Source organism: Athene noctua, chromosome 1, assembly GCF_965140245.1.
Source record: "Athene noctua chromosome 1, bAthNoc1.hap1.1, whole genome shotgun sequence".
Taxonomy (NCBI): domain Eukaryota; kingdom Metazoa; phylum Chordata; class Aves; order Strigiformes; family Strigidae; genus Athene; species Athene noctua.
Window position 1 is genome coordinate 101,438,068 of NC_134037.1, and position 22,757 is coordinate 101,460,824.

General features: G+C 36.5%; 1 protein-coding gene across 3 annotated transcripts in view; it reads right to left on the minus strand.

Annotated features, from left to right (window-relative positions):
* The window catches only part of MTA3 (metastasis associated 1 family member 3), a 141,243-nt gene that overhangs the window by 19,809 nt on the left and 98,677 nt on the right, over positions 1-22,757 (minus strand). For all 3 annotated transcript variants that reach the window (XM_074897110.1, XM_074897112.1, XM_074897111.1), the window contains 3 exons: positions 21,052-21,198; positions 9,411-9,442; positions 1,856-2,010 (listed from right to left, as the gene is read on the minus strand). In XM_074897110.1, coding sequence (XP_074753211.1) covers positions 1,856-2,010; positions 9,411-9,442; positions 21,052-21,198 — 334 coding nt within the window. The remainder of the gene's footprint in view (positions 1-1,855; positions 2,011-9,410; positions 9,443-21,051; positions 21,199-22,757) is intronic.

A 22,757-nucleotide genomic window follows, 5' to 3' on the forward strand; every position in this document is an offset into this window, starting at 1 on the left:
AGGAAAAGCTCTGTGAGAGGGAATGAACAGATCTCATGTGAAATGGAGTTTCAAAGGTTAAATGTTGCTGTTTCCCATTAGTAATAGTTTTGAAGGTTAGTGTGTGTGTGAGGCACTAATACTCCTTGTGTGTTGCTATCACAGAAGGAAGGTGCATGCACATGTACTGGCATCGAACCTATGGGGTTAGCTCTTGTCAAACTGGGAATGGCTGTACAGGGAGGTGAGCCCATGCTGGCCCCTGAGCCCTCCCTGCTGTGCTTCCTCAGCACCGGCCAGTGATGCAGCACGACACTTCCAGGCACCTCCTTGTTTGAGGGAGCATCAGTGAGGTCTAACCGGCCTGTGTTCCCCATACCAGGAGACTGCAAATGTTACTCTCCAAAGTTTTAATGGAGAATTTAAGAAGAGCAGCTGACAGAGCCCTGTGGACTAAAGCCCTTGTTCACCCACCGCTGTGGGTGTGGAGGGGGAGACAGTGCAAGTTCTGCCTTGCTGCCTGGCCCGGGTACAGTCTCCACAGCCATGGCAGTAGAGGGGGATTTCACAGGATGGGAACAGGCAGGGCTATCATGGATGAGGGATTTGGAAAGGCAGGATTCATTTTAGCATACTTCAATCACCTAGAATTTAAACATCTAGTGTAGGCCAGTTGTCTGGGCTACCTCTGAAATCAGTGGGGAGACGAAAACATTGTCACTGTAGGACTTATCCTTTGATAGGCACTTCTCTACAGTAATTGAGAAAAAAATTTCAAAATTCTAAAAACTCAAAAGGTTACCAGTCTCACTTTGAGTTACATGCTACTAAACTTTGCATCCAACAACTCAAAATAGTGAATGCTATCAATCTGGGCTAGACTTCAAACGGCTAAGAGCTCATCATCCTCCTACCACTCTCTCTGAATTGTCGCATTCCTCATACAAAAGAAAAATGAACTGCCACATTTAATTAATCTTGAAATAACCACCAAATTGTCACATACTAGTATTTTGACTTCTCTATCTGAATCTACCATAAATGGGACTAAATATGCACATTTTCCTTGGTTAGCTCTATATTTACATATGTTCTTCCTCTTCCTCATTTTATTTTTCTCAGTTGTGCTCAACTCCCAGCTTTTCTAGGCTTGAGAAATAATCACAGAAGTGAGGAGCAGTCTGATGTTACTTGCCATAATCCCCTTGCTTAAGTAAGATTTTAAAGGCTTTTAAAGAACAGGACCAGCAACTACAGCTTACAAAAATAGACAGTAACTTCTTGTCTTAGTCTGAATTAACTCAGGGAATGGCCAGATCTTAACAGAAGAAAAGAACAGAGGAGCCTCCAGAAAACTAGTGACTCTTCTGTGATACCGAGCTCTATCAGGAAAAGCAAAAGCTCATCAAATTTTACCAACTAATTTGTAAATAAAGGACTGAAAACTATGATCACCTTAGCTGCTTTTTAAAGGAATTAAATTTCTACCCTGGAAAAGATGCTATCTGGTGTATATTTCTCTATTACGTGCTGTATATTTTTCAAGTTCTGTAACCTACATTGTGGATGCATTTACATTGTGCTGAATGATCAGACAAGCCTTAAACTTCATTGTATATGAACTCAACTAGTAACAATTAAAAAGTTCTAATCTTTGCCACAGAGAAGTAGCCCTGACTGAGTAAGTCTTATTAGTGAAATAACTGATAGTATTAGTATGCAAGAGATGCAAAATCGGGTGTATGTTTTGATGTAATATTGCTCTTCACTGTAATGCAACCTCAGACAATAATGTCAAAAACTGTTATTCAAATTGTGGATCAACAACATGGATGCAGTGAAGCCTCGTTCCCTGCTTAGATTTCATTTCTCTTACCTGGTCTCTTCTGTAGCTATAAAGAAACCATCATCTGAAGCATCAAGCCAATTTTGCCTCTGTCTCTTGATCACTGGAATGGTGCTTGTCTTAATGGCACTTGCAGTGGCTTGCAAGGCCTTACCATTAGTCATATGAACATGGGGAGCAGCATGCTGAAATCATAATAAAAGGGAAAGGTATTTGCCTGAGAATAACCATAATTCTGTTAACTAGTTCTGCTGTAAAGGGCAGCCTACACACAGCACCCTTCTCAAAAAACAGCTAGTTTTCCTCAACCAGTACCTGGGGGTCAGATAACACACTGTAAACATTGACATATTTTACCCAGAGGTCTTAAAGCTCTTTAAAAATTACATTAACTACTGCTAATGCCATTTTATACAAAGAGAAATTGAGGCATGGATCAGTGCCATAAAGTAAGCAGTTCCACAACAGAAACACCTTGATTTTAGGAGAGAATTCACATTTTCTGAGCAAAATCCTAGCATCCCAAGAAATGAAATATGACTTGTTTTTCCATCCAAGTATAGCATTAAGCTGATTTAAAAATATCCATACTTCTCACTTCATTGGTCCTTACTTTGCCTGTCTGTTGTTTTAAATAATAGTCACTAAATAAGTGGTTTGGTCCTGATGCTAACCTAAATGGAAGCAGGATAACAAAGGTTTGTATCGCCTTGCTGTGCCATGGTTCTTAGGTTTACTCACCAGTCATTATATATTAGAACTGACCGCAAAATGTAAACATTCATTTTAATACAGGTAACATTAAACATAAAATGCATTAATTTTCCACTAAACCTTTACCTGGAATAATTGGGCAACAAGAGCAATTGTTCACATCTAATGAGAGAAGCTGACTTCTGATATACGAAAAGGAGAGAGTGAAAATAATGTTTTCTATATCGTCTATAGGCAACATTCTGGAAGAATATCCCATGACAAATATATTAATCTTGGAAATTCAAATCTTGTTTCCCACATAACTGATTATCAGCAGGACTAACTAATAACATTACTTAACTAAGACAGATATGATAGAAGGCATTATACAAAGATGAAAGTTTGATTACTTTCTCTCACATGGATTCAGTATCATGTTTTCTTAGGAAGTACTGTTTTCTTGGTGAAACAATACCAGTATTGCACATTACTGATAGCATTTTTGTAATATTCCTAAAAAGTGCACAGTGCTGCAGATTCATGGGAGCATCCTCTAATTAGGGGACCATTTCCTGAGTAAGGAAGGGGCTGGTAGTATCCACAAAGACTAGCAGAACAGAACTCAAAACTGATTTCTTAAATCATGTCACAAGAACATAATAACCAAAAATAATAAACATGGGCCTCATTCCTTCTACACAATTCTCACATTCATATTCCATGTATTATGTTCACATTATGTCACCACTTTGAATACACCTCAATCCACAGCATTTGCTCCCTCCAGCATGACAAGCTTTATGCCTTTGATGAAAAATTCCAGTGTTCATTATTTTAGTGCAAATAATTGAACAATATCCTCTATGATTCCTTAGATCTGATGTAACAACACCAAATAACAACAGAAAGAGCAACAAGACATCAAATTTGAGTAAGTCACATGTATCTCTTTCTTAGAGCTAAAATATTTTCCTTTGTGTTAGAGACGAACAAGTTTTATGGTGAATTTAGTTGCTGTTGCTCATAATGCTGCAGGTCTGTCTTTACAGTCCTTCTAAATATTTGCCTAATTTTTTCATTCAGTGTCTGAATTCAGTGTCTAGACTGCAGTTTGGTTTTCACATATTTTTTTGTATTGCCTTTGGTGGAAGGAAGAACTAAAGGACATGCTACTAGCAGTAATTCAGCTATTAATTAAATTCAGGATAAAATACATAGCTTGAATGAAATTAGAAATTCATAAAGGTATTTAGCAGAAGACCTCTTAGTGTACAAAGTGGATAGTGCCCAAAAAGTGAGTAAGAATTCATGCATGGAAAACATGCTTGAAACATGGAAAACACTGTCATACATCAGACTTCACACTAATTATTTTTATCTGGCAATTGCCAGTGCCATACGTCACAGAGGAACATTCAAGGGCTCAAATGGCAATTTCTTGCTGTGCTTCTCCAGTCAGAAAGGGTTTTAAGGTATCAAACACAATGGTTTATATCTTTTCACAGGCTCCTTTCTAATACACCACTGAATATTTCCCTTATTCAAGACAATACATAAAGGCAAAAAATGTTCAGGAAGCATACAAGGTACAAAAAGTGTATTTCTTATGGCATAAATTCTGAAGAATGGTTAAGCCTGATGGAAAGATACGTGTTTTTTCATAATACTTCTTCCCCTGGCAGAGACAGATATCATTACTAGTTCTGAACTTCTGTTTTGTCTACTTTTATTAGACCCTAACTCTTATTCCAGGAAAGAGATAACATTAGAGAAAATAGTGCAAGGGTTACAATATAATCTCATTTCTGTTGCATCATATTGGTTAGAATTTTCTCTTTTATTTCCCTTCTCTCCTGGTCCTTTCAAGCTACTTGAAGAAATTAATTACAATTCATTTAAGGACAAGAGAAAATAAGATAATTGTTCTCCGGTCTGTACTAGGGACCACATTATCTTCACTTTCTAGTTAATCAAAACAATTGAAGTTCTTGAGTAGAAAATCAGTTAATTAGTTCCTCTCAAAATATATATATTTACCACTGTGTATAACAATGAGTATTCAACGCCTCCGTCATACTAATACCAACACCAAGAGCAAAATGAACTTTCATACAAAGTACTTGTTAAATGCTTTTTTAAAAATTATCATTATGATTTAAAATTTTCCCCCTCCATCACACAGTTAGGCTAGAAAGGTTATGAAAGCCTCAGGAATACTACCTGTACTATAACAGAAGCACTATTCATTCAAAAACTCTGCATGCAGAAAGCTCCATTAATTTCATCGTAACACTGCCATGTGCAATTAGCAGCTGGCATTTTGATTTTGGCTGTGAACATCACTACTAAGCTGTGCTGTGGTTTGCAACAAAACCACTGGTATTAAGAGTCCACATACCAGTGGCAGAACACAGAGCAGCACCTAAGCATCAGGAGCTTTACACAGAGTTTGCCAATGGCACGTTGGACAAATTTTACCTCTGTGCTGAGTGACTCCTTCCTCCCAAGATTTTCCTCATCACAATCTGTGTACATTCACTGAGTTCTCTTGTACCTCTAGGACAAAATTGTTCCATGCCCAAAAGACATGATGAGAAAACCAAAGTACCTGAAAGAAAAACCTCGCAAGGCTGAGGGAGCTCTGGTTCAGGCAATGTTACATTCAATAAAGAACACAAATATTTAAGTCAGCACAGAGTTATCTCTGTGAAGAGCTTCACCTCCCAAACAGGAGGCCTTCATGGTGCAGACTGAACACATCCTCAGAGACCTCTGAGACCAAAGACAATCTTTTCAAGGTCTTCAACAAGGAGGAGTTTATGGAAAGACTGTTTGTTACAATGTCTTCATAGCTTCCCCTGTCCCTTGCTGAATCATTTCTCTAGGGCCAGGGTTCTCAGGTACTTCTGTCACAGACGGGTGCACAGCTTGATTTTTGGGAGCTGCTTGCAAATGCTGCTTATGAAAACTTACCTGGCAGGGTCACAGATTTTTCCATTGGCATACACAAACATCCATTTGTCGGGGGGCAACTGAAACACCTCCAATGTTCAATGAGAGAAAGAGTCCCTTTCATGAAGAAGCTACCTACATAAGAATGTGTTTCACCCTGTCAAATCTGCAAGCAGCAGCACAGAATTACTAATTCAATCAGTTGCTTAACTGTAAATCCAGGTCTTTCAATACACTAGGGATAAAGCTTTGCTGTGCCTGGGAAACAGAGGAATTAGTTGTAGAGAATCACTATACACACGCTGCATGCTGTAGTGACAGCTACCAGTCCAACAGTTTGGACATTATTCCAAAGACACACAAAGATACTCCACAAGCACCTTATACTGCAGTGGCAACTTCATATAGCATCTTTATTATGGAGAGTAAATCTCATATCTTCACTAGCTCCCAGAGGAATTTCAAGCACAAGGACATTAAGAGGCACATTGGAAAGTCAACAGAGGAATCTTGTATAAATTCAGAAACAGGACTCAGATACTAAATCACAGCTGAGGTTCCTGTCTACACATTTCCTAACTTGTACTGGCATAAAAGTGGCTGAGCATTTATTCAATGAGAGCCACTGAAGATTCTGAAAAGACATCCAGCTTTGAGATAAATACATAACATCAACAGGCACTATAAGTGTAAAATCTAATAATGAATGTTTATGCTGTGGCTGAAAAAATGTTTAATTGCATTATCATATATTCCTAAGTGGACTTGAATTTATGATCTCTTATGTTTTTCCCTATCCTTTCAAAAAGGATAAAATTCACATTGCCTTGAATTAGCATTTTTAAAATTTCTTTCACATCTTTAATTGAAAAAAATCAAATTAAGCAGAGCAAAAGATGCTCAGTACCTGGAGGGAAAAAAAAAAATCACTAGAAGAAATCAGGCATGCTCAGATGATTGGTAATAATCCATATTAACTGGTTAATATATCTTTCATTGATCTAATTATACAGGATATTGTGGAAAACAAGTGTAGAATTACATTAAGTTTGAATCAGTTATTGATTCTGTTTTGACACACCTGAAGCGTTCTTATTTGCAAAGGCATTAGTATTATACCTCTAATAAGCATCAAGGTTTCGGGGCTGGTTTAGTTTACTTATTCATAGATATTTGACATGAATACAAAAATTACAGGTTCCACACAACATGGAGTTGCAAATGTTGATACTAGCATGCAGGCACACATTCATTTTGGGTTTAGAATTTCATTTAAGAAACCCAAAGGCTATTAAAAATGAAAAGATTTTCAAACAACAGATCTTACATGAGAAATTACCCAGAAGTCAACACAAGTATTACTTTTGAAACTCCTGATTTTCTATCAAACCTTTCACAAGACACCTAGAATAGATGTAATGATGAAAGTCCAAGTCAATGATTTTTCTGTGCAGAGGGTGAAAAATAAAAAATATGACAGTTGACTTTCCAAAGCATCTGAGCTATAATACTGCAATGTTTATAGTTTTCATGGAAATTATATAAAAGCTATATAGCCTCTGAAAAAAACATGTCTTTGAAAGCAGCATTTTGAAGTTAATATTTATTTATATAAATGAGTAAATTAGTAATGAAAGACTAATCTAGGCATCTATCCACAGAATATGAGGAAATTTATTTTACAGTTAAAACACAGAATATCTCCTCCCTCCCCCTCCCCTCACACAGACCCTTAAAGAATTTTCTAGTTTTTTATTTTTCTGAACAAGAATCTGAAACAAAAAATAGGGAGACATCATTGTATCTAAATACAGAAGAAAAATTCTTGTAATATTATCAGAAAAACCGCACTTTTTCCTTAGCAAATTACATTCTATTCCTCATTGGCTGTGATTTTAACGTAAATCTGAATCTTCAGAGACAAGATCAGATTTAATGCCTTATGTTGCTTCACTACCTATAAATGCAACTTAAAAAGAGTTCAAATACTTTGCCTTGGTAAGACAAAAGCTTTTTTGCAACAAAGCTCCTGAGGCAGTATATAGAGATTTGCTGCTATACCTTTCATATCCTGAGTGACTAAAGATCATGCTTTAACTTTTTGTTACAATATTAATCATAATCAGTCAGAAAAAGGGGACTTTCAGAGTAATTGTTTATTGCAGTAGTCATTCAAAAATGGATTTCAGCAGTATTGCTTTACTATGTCTGTATTAAATAGATAATCTGATACTATTTCTAATGCAAGGAATACTATATTTTCTGGCTTTACTGACATATTCTATCTACTCATTGGAGAGTATGAAATTTTCCATTGTACATTCAGTTATGCTTTAATTGTAAAGAAGAGTGGACATATTGTTATAAACTTTTCACAGTAAACAGGATACTTTAATAAATAAAAAGAAAATTTAAAGTAAGTGCAACAGACAACTGCTGCACATTGACTGCAGAACAGTCTGAATGATCTCAATTGTCAGCAGAGAGGTCTGGAGAGGTTCACGACACAGGAACCTCAATAACTCAAGCTATTTAAAAACCCTTCTCTTATATCTTTAAAGTTTGGCCATGTTTTGGTGTGAGGACACATTTATATAGGCAAAAACCCCATTTCTTTGGGTCAGTTTTTAGAGCTGTTCTGATGGAAAAGAGAGACGGACAAAATGTGCTACCTTCAGAGTAAAATTAATACAGGAAAAAAAAATAAAGGGAAATGAAAAGTGAAGTTTTCACCAGCTTCAGCATTAATCTCTAGCTCTTTTCCTGACTCCAATGCAGGATTTGAAAGAAATTTTGAAAAAGTTTTCAATCCTTCAGAAATTTTATAGCAGAGGAATACAGTTAAATGACTCTAAGCATCTTATTTTGAAGTAGGTCTATTTAAACCATGACAAAGAAGGATTACATCACATCCAGTAAAAAACATTACTTTTTTCCAAAGCTATCTCTACTATTTTGAAATTTTGTAATCTGTAGTCCTTACATATTTATTATCCATTTGCACTGGGATATTAATGACTATTGATGATAAAGCTAGTGAACTAAATTTACCCGTTGTTTCCTGCTGAATCAAGTATCTATGTGAGAATTTACATGTCCCATAAATGTTATACATAAAAAAAGAGGCATTAAATTTGAAGGGGCACCCTGAAAATTGTAGGAATGAAAACAAACAAGCTTATATCATGTTTTGTTGGGTTTTATTCTGAGAATTGAAAACTAGTTGAATTGAAAATTGGTCTTTTTCTGAAAGTGGATAGTCACCCCCAGAAACATCTTACAGGATAGGCATGAAACATCACCAGTCAGGCAAAGGTTTTTTTAATATGAATTTTTGTTCAGTCCTTACCTAAATTTTATTAGGAGTTTGAAACAGAAAGAGACTGATAAATTTTTTCACCCTATAAAAACCCAAGATAGGCACTAAATCCACAACATTTTTACACATAAAACTTTTAAATCTCATTTTTGAAGATGTATCGATCTGTTTAAACATTTCTCTGTTTCTGGAACCCAAACTTACAAAACTCAAGGTAAAGTCAGAAACCAGCTTCACAGGAATGTGATGCCACAAATTAGTCAGCTATTGTTCTGAACTTTAAATGTACTCTGACACATCTGATACACATAGAATGGAAGAGATCTTTATCAACTCTGACATATCAAAAATCACTTAAACACATAACACACTGAATTGTAACTGGATATTTCACCTGTTCAGACTGACAGTACTGCTACTTAAGTTATTCAGCCTCACATTTTTTCCAAGATTTCCCATGAAATGTGGTAGCAGACAGACTCATTTTATCTCTACAGTGACAAAGGACTTTATAAAAGAACATGCCAACGGCTTAGGATACTATCATATTCAGTCTGTTTTCAAAGAAAAAAACACATTTATAGATAGGTCGATACCTATAATCGCCTCTATACTTACCATTATTGTTCTTGTTGTATGGCTGGATGATTCTGGAAAACAAAAGAAGCACTGTGTATTAGAGTATAATCTTTATCCATCAAAGCCCTTTTCTGATGCTCACCCTGAAGGCTAAGATGCTACTGTTCAGCTACAGCAATGAACATATCAAAAATGCAGAGATTTGAAAGATTCTTCAGGAAGTGACCATGAGAAACACCACTGGTCCAGAAAACATACGGCACACTATAGTATGGTGTTAACTGCACTCATTCTCTTTGTTTAATTATCCTCTTCTGCAAGAAAATATAAAAATGGAACTAATTCATAATTCATGTTTCAAGAAGTGTTTTTTCTCATTTTACTTTCAACATATGGCATTATTTAACATGGAGGATTAAAAAGGAAAAAAATACAAACAGTATCAGCATAATTCCTTTACTATTCCCATTTGAAAAAGCTGTATAAAACTAGGCAATACTTTTTCTGAGAATTTTGAGATGGATTCTCAGTTTGAAAATGACAAAGTATATTGAGAAGTGTAACATCCAGAAATCTTAATTATTTTCTCCTATATGATAAATCAGAAGTCAGTCAACTGAACTCACAATTATATTTATACAAAATTGCAGAGGAATCACTACTAGGCCAATAGCTAAGATAGATTTCACCCTGATGTTTAAATTATTTTAAATAATGTTTCCTTTTTTTCCCCCAAGGTCAGAAATCTCAACCTCTTTCGCTTTAAAATGTTACATATTACAGTTGTGTTCTTTTTCAAAGCAGTATAACTTCAGTAACTAAACAATTAAAAAAACTGCAAGAAAATTTGCTGCTGATCTATAAGATGGGAGATGATGCTATTAGCAATCTCACAGACTTGCTCAAAAATTTGGGTAAGTCATCATATCAGCTATAGTACACAGAGTTCTTAAGGAAAAGACATTTATCAACATTACATGCAGTTCTGGGTATAATGTACACAATTCTGCATGAATTCAATCAGCAGAATCTCAATTCTGCAAGGAGATAAATGCACAATAATTACAATGGAATAGTTATTCTTGCCCTGGTTCCAAATTGCGATTCTTATGGGGGTCTCAACTGGCATCACTTACACAAAGAATTCTTTAGGGGTTTTGTTATTGTTAAAAATAGTATTAAAGAGATTAAAAGGACATGAAAAAGAATAGCTGCACACCTCTTTCTGAAATAATGGCAATTACACTCTCAAACTGGTGCTTCTCTATGAGGAGTCACCTTAACCAGTCTGAAGGTATAGTTCAATCACTGATAGAAACAAAGGCAAGCCAATTTTAAACTTCTCAAACTATTTTAGAAACTTCAATCCTATATTCAGCAGTAATTCCTCTATCTAGTTTACATTTATATTTGTACAAACGTTTATCCTTAATCAAATCTAATAATAATAATAACAAATTAAATCAATACAGATATCAATAACTTCCCATTGATAAAGGTTCTGTAATGTGAAAACCTACCTAAAGCCACTGATATTTTAGTTGTGAGCTTCTCTCCCAGCCCCCTTTTCCTCTCTTTCTTCACACAAAAAATATCATATATAAAAATACATTTAGGTCACAATCCTCCAGGCAAGTTTTAATTAAATAATGTGACAGTCTCCTGTTTCCTGATACCTTGAATATATTTTGCACTGTTATAAAGTAAGAGAAGATCACAACAGAGTGAAGAACTCTATAATCTATTCAATTTTTATCTACACAGTAAAGTTATTTTTGTTTTTACAAGTTTATTTTTTTCGACATCCCAGTGAACATTCCTGGGAAAACCCAGAGACTGCATTCATGGAGGTATAACGACCCGAATAACTCTTGAGACTAGGACTCACTCTGTTTATAAACCCAACTACCCAGAAAACACCCCACCAACCTGTTCTCAGGAGCACAACTACATTTCCTAGGAATCCTCAATTTAAGCAGAATTACCAGGTTAAACAAAAAAGGATGAGGCTTCTCTCTTGAAATACAGATAAGATACATTACACATCACTTCTAGTCACCCCCAAAAAGATCAAAGTGAACAAACAAAAATCCTTACTTTTTGTAGATACTTAATAATAAAATCTTCAGTCTTCCTCAGAGGTGCTATGCTTTTGGCATAACTTTATATGCCAAATCTACAAAAGCTATGCTTAGCCATGATTGTCTCAAAATACTGTCATCCTCTGAGTTCCACAGACAACTGAGAGAGAGAGAGAGAATTTCTCCCTAAAGGGAACTGAGCTGAATGTACCTGGAGGCTGTTAAACAGTGTACTTTTGAAGAATACTTTACAGAAACTCTTCATACAATCCCAACAGCTATTAACTCCAGCATATTACCATACTGATAATCTATTAATAAAACCAAGCAAAGAAGTGAAGAAAGATCTGTTATATTTGTGGAGTAATATCCCTGTGTTATATCATACAATAAAAATTCTCTGCTTTTTTCACATCTTTTCTTTGCTTTTATTGCTGTAGATACTGAAATGTCATCTAAGTTGCCAAACATCTTTTAGAAAGACCTGAGGATATCTATAAATAAAAAGCTACAGAAAGAACTGTTTAATAAGTAGAAACAGTCAAAAGATTCTAGAATCTAGAACAGACTACTAATTAAGGTGATGTTTTTATACAATTTAAACTCTTATATACTCTGATACCCAAATATTCAGATTTTAGAACTGAGGAGACACTGGTTTCTTACAGAAAATAATTACACACAGATTTGGCAGGATTCTGACCAACGTTTACGCATGAACACACACCAGCCAATTCTGTGGAAAACTTTGCTTTTAATTAAGGCAACTGAGGAAGAAAGCCCTTGCTTTCAGTTAAAAAGGCAGTCATGCAGCACTCAAAAAGGCACGTTTTACAAAAGGTCCGCACACCAGTGCAACTTCCAATGCAGCCTGAGGGCAACAGGGCTTATTTAAAAACCACAAATATGTCTCAGTGTTCAACAGAACAGAAAACAAAACATTGGATTTTCAGTTTTATCTGTTAAGTTTTAGAATGCATTAGGGAATTTAAATAATCAGGGTCAAACTTCAGTGAAACAGGTACCAGTAGACACTTGGTTTATGAATGAGTTCTTATAGAAAATTATTTTGTGGAAGGCAATAATCCGAAATTGTGCTTCTTCAATAGAAAGGGAACTCCAGGACACAGAATGATTCTCTCCTTAGGGCCGATGAAGTGCTGGTGAAGTGGATTACTCCACTTCAAACAGAAATGGTCAGACAATGTCATTAACAAGAGGTTCTGGTGATGCGATATGAGTAAATGACAGTAAATGCAACTTCAGTACTGACTAAGCACTCAGAAGCTTACTATTGTGGAGAAATTGATGCACCAATGGCAGAAACTGCCTAAGATGCTCCTATGCTCTTTCTACAACGTATTTATGTGAACTCAAATAGCAACGAGTAAGGTGTAAAAAGAAATTTCTTCACATTAGAAGTTGCTTCTCCAACCACACTGACCAATCAAGTGTTTCTCCCTGTTTACAGGCAGTAGGAGACTATAAAATTTCCCACTGTAAAACCATTTAAGGCTAAAACAGAAAAAGTCCACTGCTAAAGGATGGTGCCAGCTACAGAATTATTCCAGATTTAGATATTATTCCCCAGCAACCTCCCCCCCCCCCCCCCCCCCGCTTAAGAACTCTTCAAGCCAGGGCAGAAAGCACATCCTTACTAACACTCCAGTCCTTTTCCAGCTATACATGTGTTATGTGCCATTCTTTAGTTCTGCTGATAAGAAACTTAGTTATCTGATATTCATATTTCTCTTTTCTATTAATAGGGTCATCAGCAATACCAGTGGGTGAAAGGTGCCCTTTTTCTAAACCTTCCAGAATAAATATGCTTCAGGATAATGTCATTTAGACATGTGGAAAATAAAGGCAGACAGGCAATAGCAGAGGTGTTTAATCCTAGTAATACTCTCAGTTTATCATGGTGCATAAGACTATAATGAACCTTTTCACCCAGGAGGGACCATCTTATGAAATAAGCTGAGAAAGGAACATTGTTTCATTATTTCTTCTCCACTTGGGTTATGAATATTTTAAGTAACCAAACATCATCTTTTTTTCCTACCAGTTTTAACAACTGAATGACAGTAAGTGTTACTTTAAACTATTATTTTAAGAAATAACATATATATATGTGTGTGTGTCTTACAATCATACTAAGAATGAGTTTGACTTAATTTGAGGAAGACTCTTGGTCTCCACAGACAGAAATTTGAAACACTGAAGAAACAATATACAGACAAGAAAAGCAAAAAGCACAAAAACATACAAAATTATCACAAAGCATTTTCCCCAGACGCAGAATCTTTCCAGTTACACTACCTAAGCACTTTCTGAAGGTGCCTTCCCTATTACATTATGTACTGAAATTGTTAAGAACTATTGCTCTGCAATCACATCTTATAAAAATAATCAACTTACTTGACAGTAATCATACATAGAAGCACTTTAAGTATAAATTCCAGATCTTGAGTCCAGAACACATAATTCATGAGGTAATACACTGCTAATCATGTTATCCAACAGACAGGATTCTCTTTCTGCAACTTTAATTCTTTAAAATAATACTAGGGGAAAGTAGTGATTCCAGGAATTAGGTTCTGGTTATCTGCACTGTGTTTTAAATGCTAACTTAATTGTAGTGTTGTTCTTACTATTTAAGAGCTGATTTATTCTGCCAATTAGAAAAGCAATTTCATGCCTACACATTACCTGTATACAAAAGAAACCACTGATTCAGCAGCAGAAATGGGGCAGTTCACCATAAAATGCCTTTTCCTCCACCTATGATCCCACATAGCTTGCTCTTTCTAACCCCTGCTGTTATCACAGTTATCAGAAGCATGTGTTACGTGAATAGAGAGATACAATGCTATAATCTTTTCATAAGCTTTCATTTTCTTAGTACAGCAAAATGTAAGTGATGTATGGCACACTCGAAGTGGTGCATCAAAGCATGAATGTGATTCTAGTTTTGTGCTTTCTGTGAATTAAATGTGGGCAAAGAAGCCTTATAAATCCAAAGAAAAATTTTTGAAAGAAAGGAAATGAAAAAAAAAAAATCCCCTCTTCAATTTCTAGTGTACTTGCATCCTTGGAAAGAACACATTTCACAAGATACAGCAAGCCTGAGAACTACCGTTGAATGGAAATTGTATTTTGACTTTGGCAAAACAAAAGCAATCACTGTCTGTATTTAAAAACTCTGCAACACAGCGTATGCTATGCTAACGTTTAGAAGGAACAGTTTTCTCAGACAAAATTCAAGGAAACATGGGTTTGCAGAAATGGTTTTGCTCCTCCCAAGTCCTCCTGTGACCAAGTTCATCACAGAGAAGTTACACTGCTTACCTTTACTCATTTAAAAAATAAGGGCAGTTTGAGCAGTCTTCAGACACAGAATGGAAGCCCGTTCTATTATTTGCAATCAAAGAACCTCAAATACTTGGGAGATAATTGTAATGTGAATTCGATGTAGGCAAATGATGACCGCACATTTATCACTGCAAGACAATAAACCATTTTCTCAACTTTATGAAATTCTGGGAGTGAAAAAAAAAAGTATTTCTCTCTTATTTTTCAGGCAAAAATATTTTCCTCCTAGTTGATTAGTTTTTATGTTAAGTCCCAATATCATTTACATCACTGGGGCTGGAGGAATGAGGACCAAAGTGGGGAAGGGGGAATCATCAACTCACTGTGAATGCGCCAAAAACATTGTTTTATAATACAAAAATTTAAACAGAAAAAAAAAAAAAGGCTTAAGACATGCAAATGAGACGTAGTAGCTTATTTCTACAAAGGATTGACAATATCAGCAATAACCCCCTGGGGTAATTAAGCCCTGCGTCATTTTCCAGGTACATAATTTGGGCTCTGGAGGTTATCACTAGTTCATCATCTCCAGTATTAACATTTGTACTTCTGCAAAAACAAGTGAATATACTGACCACAGAAATGTAAGCTTTAAGAGCATTTTAGTTTTCTATTAAATATTTAAAATTATTGCTTCCAGTTGGACAGTGAAAATAGACAGAAATTGGCTACTCTTGGGCAAGTTGCAAAAAATCAAAGGTAAAAAGGTGGTGCGGTTAGTCTCTTGAGAGTCAGAGATGACTTTAATGACTTTGTATAGAAAGGCACGACAAGGCTCTTACCATAAAGCATTTCTTATCATGACATAAATAAACACTCTGAGTAATATATGTTGGGAAATAACTAAGAGTCATAAACACCCTTTTCATAGTGTTCTGCTTCTCCAGTAAATGACAGTAACACATCATTTTTTCCAGCTTGTATTTCCATCAGTATCAGTGCACACATTTCGGTAAGAGACCTGTAGCCAAATATTTCAAAACGTGCTGGCTATACCAACGAACAAAATCAGAATGCACATGCCCAAAACAAATTTCAGAGGAAAAACTGACCATGAAACATAACTTTTGTTTCTCACTTTTGGAAAGAGTGGGTATACACAATTCAACATCAGTCATACTCTGTGTTTCAGCATGGAAGAAATGGCAAAAGTGGATTCACATAATAGCTTGTGTATCATATCTTATTTCTTCTTCTTCCAGTTGGAAATCACTGGTATGTAAAATGAGGTTTATAACAATTTAGGCTATGTTTATAGTTTATTATTATGTAAGAGAAAATTTGTTTATTTTTTAAACTAACGGAGTGCCAGATGTTTTCTGGTATGCGTTTAATCCTGTTAGCCTGCCACCACTGTAGAACATCTCCATCTCTACTAAAAAACAGTATTGTGATAACAATGATCAGACACTTCTGAGAAAAAAACAACTCTCTCTCTTGAGAAATTACATCCTACAGTGAAAACTCCTTCTCTGCAATGTACCTTCACATAGGGTTGTGTGAAGTTAATTATGATGAAGTACATATTAGAATTGTTTTATCTGTCTCAAGAAAATTTAGGGCAGGAAAGGCTCCAGTCTCCCTGCTTGCCAGTTAGGCTGCTTACATTTTCATGTGTTTGTCAAATGAGAGTCTCAAATTCCTCATGGAAAAATAGAAGTGAAATATAAGACTTTCTTCCTTGCATATCTCCTCAACAGCAAATATTATTAGTCATAAGTAGAGAGAGAGGATTGACCAAAATAGCATCTAAGAGAGAAGGTAAATTTTTTTGAGGACTTTCTTCCTTTGCCAATTGCTCATGTCACTTTCTCATCTTGCTGTGCCAGAGATGTGTGGGTTCCGAGGAAAACAGACCCAAAAATTGCTGTCTCATTCTTAGATATAGCTGCATACTTCAATATATTGAAGAAATCTGACTGTTGAAAGAATCCTCTTGAAGGCATCAGCATATCTCAACTTGAAATACAGTATTAAAGGTCTGGGCAGGGGAAGAGAGAAGGAAGATCAGGGCTGTTGATTAAAGTCTCTTCAGATATGAACAACGGGTTCTCTTCTTTCTGCCCACGAATCATCAAAATGGTATCAACAGGCACAGACTGATTTCCATCCCTCATTAGTGACGTTAATATCCTGGACATCCTGTGGATATTCTGGTTCTGATGTATGTAAAAGTACGGAAATGCCTGCCAGCTGACAGAGATTATACCCATGTAAAATACCTCTATACCCGATCTTTCCAAATATTATAAAGAAAATTATCATTACTCACCCTGCCAAGACAATAGCCTGACATGAAACTTGACTACTTGGATGTACTGTTGCTCACAGTTAAGCAGCTTGTGGGTGAAAGTAATTGCTCGGAATAATTTCAGACACTGTAATTTAAAGATCAGATTCAAAATATCTACAAAGCACTTTACAGTCACACCTAAATCTTCCCATCGTCAACTCCAGTCATAAAATTGGATACACATAACGTCCTGCAACATTGTGATTTTCTGAAGATGGAATTTTCCCATTTGAAAGAGACTGTCTTCACCACTGAAAACCACTTAAACATCTTGTGTTGACTTTATTTTCAGCAGCAGTGGAAATACTGCATCTCAGAGTAGTTAAAAGCATCAGCATGCATATTACATGAAAACTCCCCAAAGTACTGTGATTTATTTCCAGAAGAGAAAAAGCTTTCTGGCATTTTTCATTCCATCGTACAGAATGTGAGATTTGCTGTTGTTTGAAAATAAAAGGAAAAACACTTTTCTAAGATCATCCAGAAAAAGTCTCCCACCTACAATAAAGGGCACAAACAACTAAAAGACTTTCTATCTAGCTAGTTAGAAGTGCTTAAGCAGTGCAATTTTACTTATGTCTATGCCTTATACATGGGTCCATGCACACAACTACAACTACGACTCTCAGCCATCAGTGACTGACACTCAGATCAGCTAACAGCAAGATACCAGGGCACAAGCCTCATCATTTATGAAGAGACATATGAGCTCCCTCATCACTCTCGATAAAGAGCTAGCAATAACAATCAGAAATTACAGGCTCCTCACCCCTACCAGTTCCACCAAACTCTTGCTGGAGGTGTATCCACAGAAAAATGGAAGGGAAAATTGTGCTGCATTGGCCAAAATCAAGACTCAAGCCAACATAAGACTTCTCTAAAATATGCTAATCCTGTTCTTGTTTATTACACTTAAAATCATTAAACCAAATATTAATGTTGTTTCTCATAATCTTTCCCCACTCCCCCAAACAGGCATAAAGAAGTGCCATTTTCATATTACATTGTTCTGAGCCAATAATTATTATCTTGTTAATAATAAATTCTGTCAAAATATGGCACTCAATTCACCTAGGCAGTATGACTGACTTTAAATATGCCCATCTAAATATATATTTGCAGAAGCCTAAGTGACATTTACTTAAATGCTGTAAATTATTGTATATCTTAAGTAAACATATTTATATGGCTTCTTTACAATAAATTTTTAATGCTGTTGGAAAAAAACAAACCCAAACATGCAGACATTTCTATGTCAATAACATTAAGATTATGAAAATAGCAAGAGATAAGACTCAATATAAGCCCACTGTGTTCCTTTTTGTTTGCTCATTTCATCAAAGCATGCATTGAAAGACAGAATCTATCATCATCTCCATAGTAGGCTTTCTGGATACTGTTAATTGACACAATGCAATAAACTTCGCAACCACCAATACTATTTTGGAACCAAAAAAGCTTTTTAGTGTATTTATAGTAACACTAAAACTCTGTAGGTTGGCAAAACCTGTCATTGCACAAATGGTACATCATGGTCAGTGCAATTATACAGAAACCACCATTTCCCAAGTTGATCTGGTCACTGATTTCTTGCTGTGTAGCTAGACTGTTTTTGCTAGAAGCTAGACAAATTACAGCCAAACCCCCGTATTTTATATTCACCAATAATCAGAGGAGAAATCAAACGGTAAATATTGAAGGTAATAATTTTTAAATCAAAAGGGACAGAGGACCTGTGCAGTTAAGTATCATTATTACTGGTTTGTTGCTTTTTCTTTGCATTTTATTTACACTTTGCATGCTTTTTAATTAAAGAGAGAGGCTAGTTTAAGAACCAAAATAGCCATTTTAAATACTAAAATAGCCATTTTTACACTGAGAAAACACAGATTTCAGTTATTTAGGATATATGCTTTCCAGTAAGCTATGTTTTCATGGTAAACAGACAAGCAGAAATGGTTATCTCCTAAAGCAATGACTTGCAATTCTCAGTACTAAATTTTTACATGTTATTTTGTGCAGATTGCCTTAACACAGTTAGCTGTTTGATATAAACTCATCAGTATGGCTAATGACTGGTTTTATACATTCTTTACTTTGAAGAGAACATCTGTACTAAATAGAAGAAAAATTTTAAAGACTTCCAAGCATGCCTCCTTATGGGGACATAAGGAGGGACATAATCATGTTTACCTTGAACTTATTGCTACAGCCTTCTCTGCAGTAGAAATGTAACATCCCCTTTATTTCCAGATTAAAGTCATTCATCACTCAAAGCTCATATGGAGACTCCTGTCTAATGGTCAGCATTGGCGGAGGGGGAAAGCAGCTTTCATCCACGTTCCCATGCAGCAACTACCAGACCATCCCTGCAGAACTTCACATCCAAAGACTGTAGTAGAAATACAGCATTTATGGCTATGCCTATTAATGTCATCCACTTTTCTTCCAAGTACAAGTCACATGTTTGCCATCCTGGTCCACTGAATAGCTTGTGCTGCCATGCACATTATCTGCCTGCTGCGTAATGGCTGTGTGCACACTGAGCAGAGGTCCAAGAGATCCTCTCTTCTGTGTATTCTAAATAAGCACAGTTTGTCAGTACACAGTGATTTCTATCTAGGTATTATTAAATGTACAGTAGGTATTTTCACTGCAAGATACAAATAGCATTGGCAATGACAGAAAAATATGATCATTATGGGAAGATGATGGATAACGGATCAAGTTTTTCTTCTTGTATTTGAAATACTGTTTCTATTAGCTTGTCTAAAAGGCAAGTCCCTCTCAGTTTTACCTCAAGCTATTCTGTGAAGCATAAAAACAGTCTCCTCTTTTGTGCAGATCTTGTCCTGAAAAGCATATTTCAGAGCCTAACTTCTTTCAGATTTCTAATCTCAACAAATTTATTCAATTACAGAACAGATAAGCTAACGTCTTACAGAAGTTATATCTGACAAAAAGAGAGTTCAGGAATGCATGCATTTCTTTTCAGTGCAAACAAATTATATCCTGCTGGATTGTCCTCTTATCTAGACATGAGGTGAAACTGTTCACAGTTGAAAAATCTTTCTTTTTCGTAATGATTTAAAAAAAACCAAACAGAAATACACAGTCACTTTTCAGAATAAAAAATAATTTGGGAAGTTAGTCTTATCCACAGATTTCCATCACATTTTTGCACAGCTTCCTATCTGCTCTCCATACGCACCACATGTTAATGAAGTGGTTGGATACACCAGGCTTAAACATCATCTCTGGTGCTGCACAGTGTACAGGAAAAGCCTCTCCTGTACGTCTGTGATACCCCTTTTGCTTCCTCGTCTGCAAGCGGTATAAATACAGAGACAGTCACTTTCTAAGGAGCTCCTACCTTCCACCAGTCCTTACTGCCAGGACTACTTCTTGTTTTAAATGACTCCGTGACACCGGTCTTGTGATGCAAGAGCTATCTTCCCTCTGTTACAAATCACACTGTTGAGAATCCAGACTAAGCAGTGTTCAGAATTCACATATGAGCAAAGAGATTGGCTGCAAACTAGCAAGCCCAGCACATATCAAGTAATTTCAGAGTAATTAAAAAGATCTTGCATATCTGCAAAATATTTCTTCAGATAAAAATGCCATAAGTCAAAATAAAACATATTGCATCTCTGCCTTCACCAAAATGGTTTTATTATTTTCTCATCCTTTTATATCAAGATTAGTAAGGAAAAGGTAAAAGCAGTTTTTGCAAGAGATGGCATTAATATATCCAATGTTCAATGGATAAGCACCACCATTCATTGCTATTAAGAATCTATGCTATAAACACACTATCCATATCTTACATTTTGGTTGGTCTGTACCCCCTTATTTAACGTATTCTCAGGTCGGCAGAAAGTTTTGCAGTTTAGAGTATTAAAGGATATTCCTTTTATATTCCTTCACATACCATCAAGACCATTATGATGGCTGTAGTTTCTTTTTCCCAAAATACTTAATGAAGAGTGATTGGAAGGTGCAAGCAGCCGTTTTGCACTTGGACTCTGAAGGCTTGGTGTTGACCTGATTACATTGGGTTTCACTGCTGGATGAATCTCTGTTTGAGATAAAAGAGAGAGAGAAAAATTATACATACTTGATAAATAAAACCAGTCTATTCAGCATACTAAATTTACATTTAAATTTCTGGTGAAAGGAAAGAAAATTTCTTCTGCATGAATGTTTTTACAGGACCTTGCATAGCAATTCAAACAGAAGTCTTCATACCCACAGCTCCTGCAAGAAAGATCTATTTCACTTTAGATTGCCCAAGTTCTATGGTGTTGATGCATAAGGATTTCAGAGGTTGAACAGATAATATAAATCAATCTGAAACAGGTCTGTGTTTACATTTTCCTACCCTTTTGAGGTTTGTATTGGAGCTACACTCCTACAGAGTTTTTAGCAAGCAAATAAAAGCATTTTACTATAGTGAAATCACCTCAATACCTCAAGCTATTCAATATTTTCTGTCACAATAACAAGCTTTAAGGGACTTTCCCAAACACAAGTCACCAGCTGCAAGAGTCAGGGGGTCAGCCACAGCAGGGCTCTGAAGCTAAAACTACCTCAAAACCACATGACAAACACAAAAATTGTTAAGATTGCACTGGGTTCCCAGGTTCTGCCAGACTTTCATACACAGTCACTACTGGGGATCTTCAAACATCCCGGAGTATCCAATATGGTTCACGGAGCAGGATTATTTTGGAGAAGGAGGATGAAAGGTGGGTAAGAGGCAGTGAAACATCTGGGCAGCACACTTCAGGGTGGCAGCTGCTGTGTTTGCCAAAAGCTGATACAGCTCTATGGAAATTTCTCAGTTATCTTGCCAGATAAAAGTGGCAAAAGGAAGCTTCAGTAAAGTCTGCTTGTCCTGCACCAGGAATTTGCTGAAGCAATTAACTTATTCCCACCACACATTTGGGTTCAGAATGCCACCACTGTGTACGTCCTTGGACAGACCCAAACTTGTGAGGGAAACCAGACTGCCAGAGGGCAGGTCCCCATCCCTCTGACACAGCCACAGGGCACTCTGCTGCTGGCACTGTGCAGGTTGTGAGGTGCTGGCAGCCTGATTACAGCCGGCCACCTGAATTCCCCATGGAGCAGGAGAGACCACTGGGCTGAGAATGCGAGAGCAGAAGGGCTGGGAGACAGGTCAGGAGGGTCAGATGCCTAAGGGGAGCAAGATCAGAAGACAAAAATTAAGTCCTTTCCCTTTTGTAGCACACGTTTGCACCTCCTGAATAGTGTTTCTTTCTGCTTTTCTGTTTATAAAATAAAGCACAGAAGCTGGGAATATGAAAAATCTAAAGTGAGGCCAGGCATCCAAGGAGGAGGCCCTCCAGCCTCTGCTGCTCACAGCTATCATGCGGGAGAAACAGAAACCATCACATAAAGTCAAAGTCCACTGCGATAGCAGGTTTTTCCTCTTTCAGAAATTCCAAGGAAGTCTGATATCCAAGTGCTTGCCTGCCTGGTCTCACACTCTCTTTCCCACAGGAAGCCTTCACACCCAGCCTGCAGGCACCCACTCCACCCACCCATGGCTGCAGGGGAGACTGGGGATGCGCCGCAAGAAATCGTGATAACCTTTAAAAGACAGATACATAA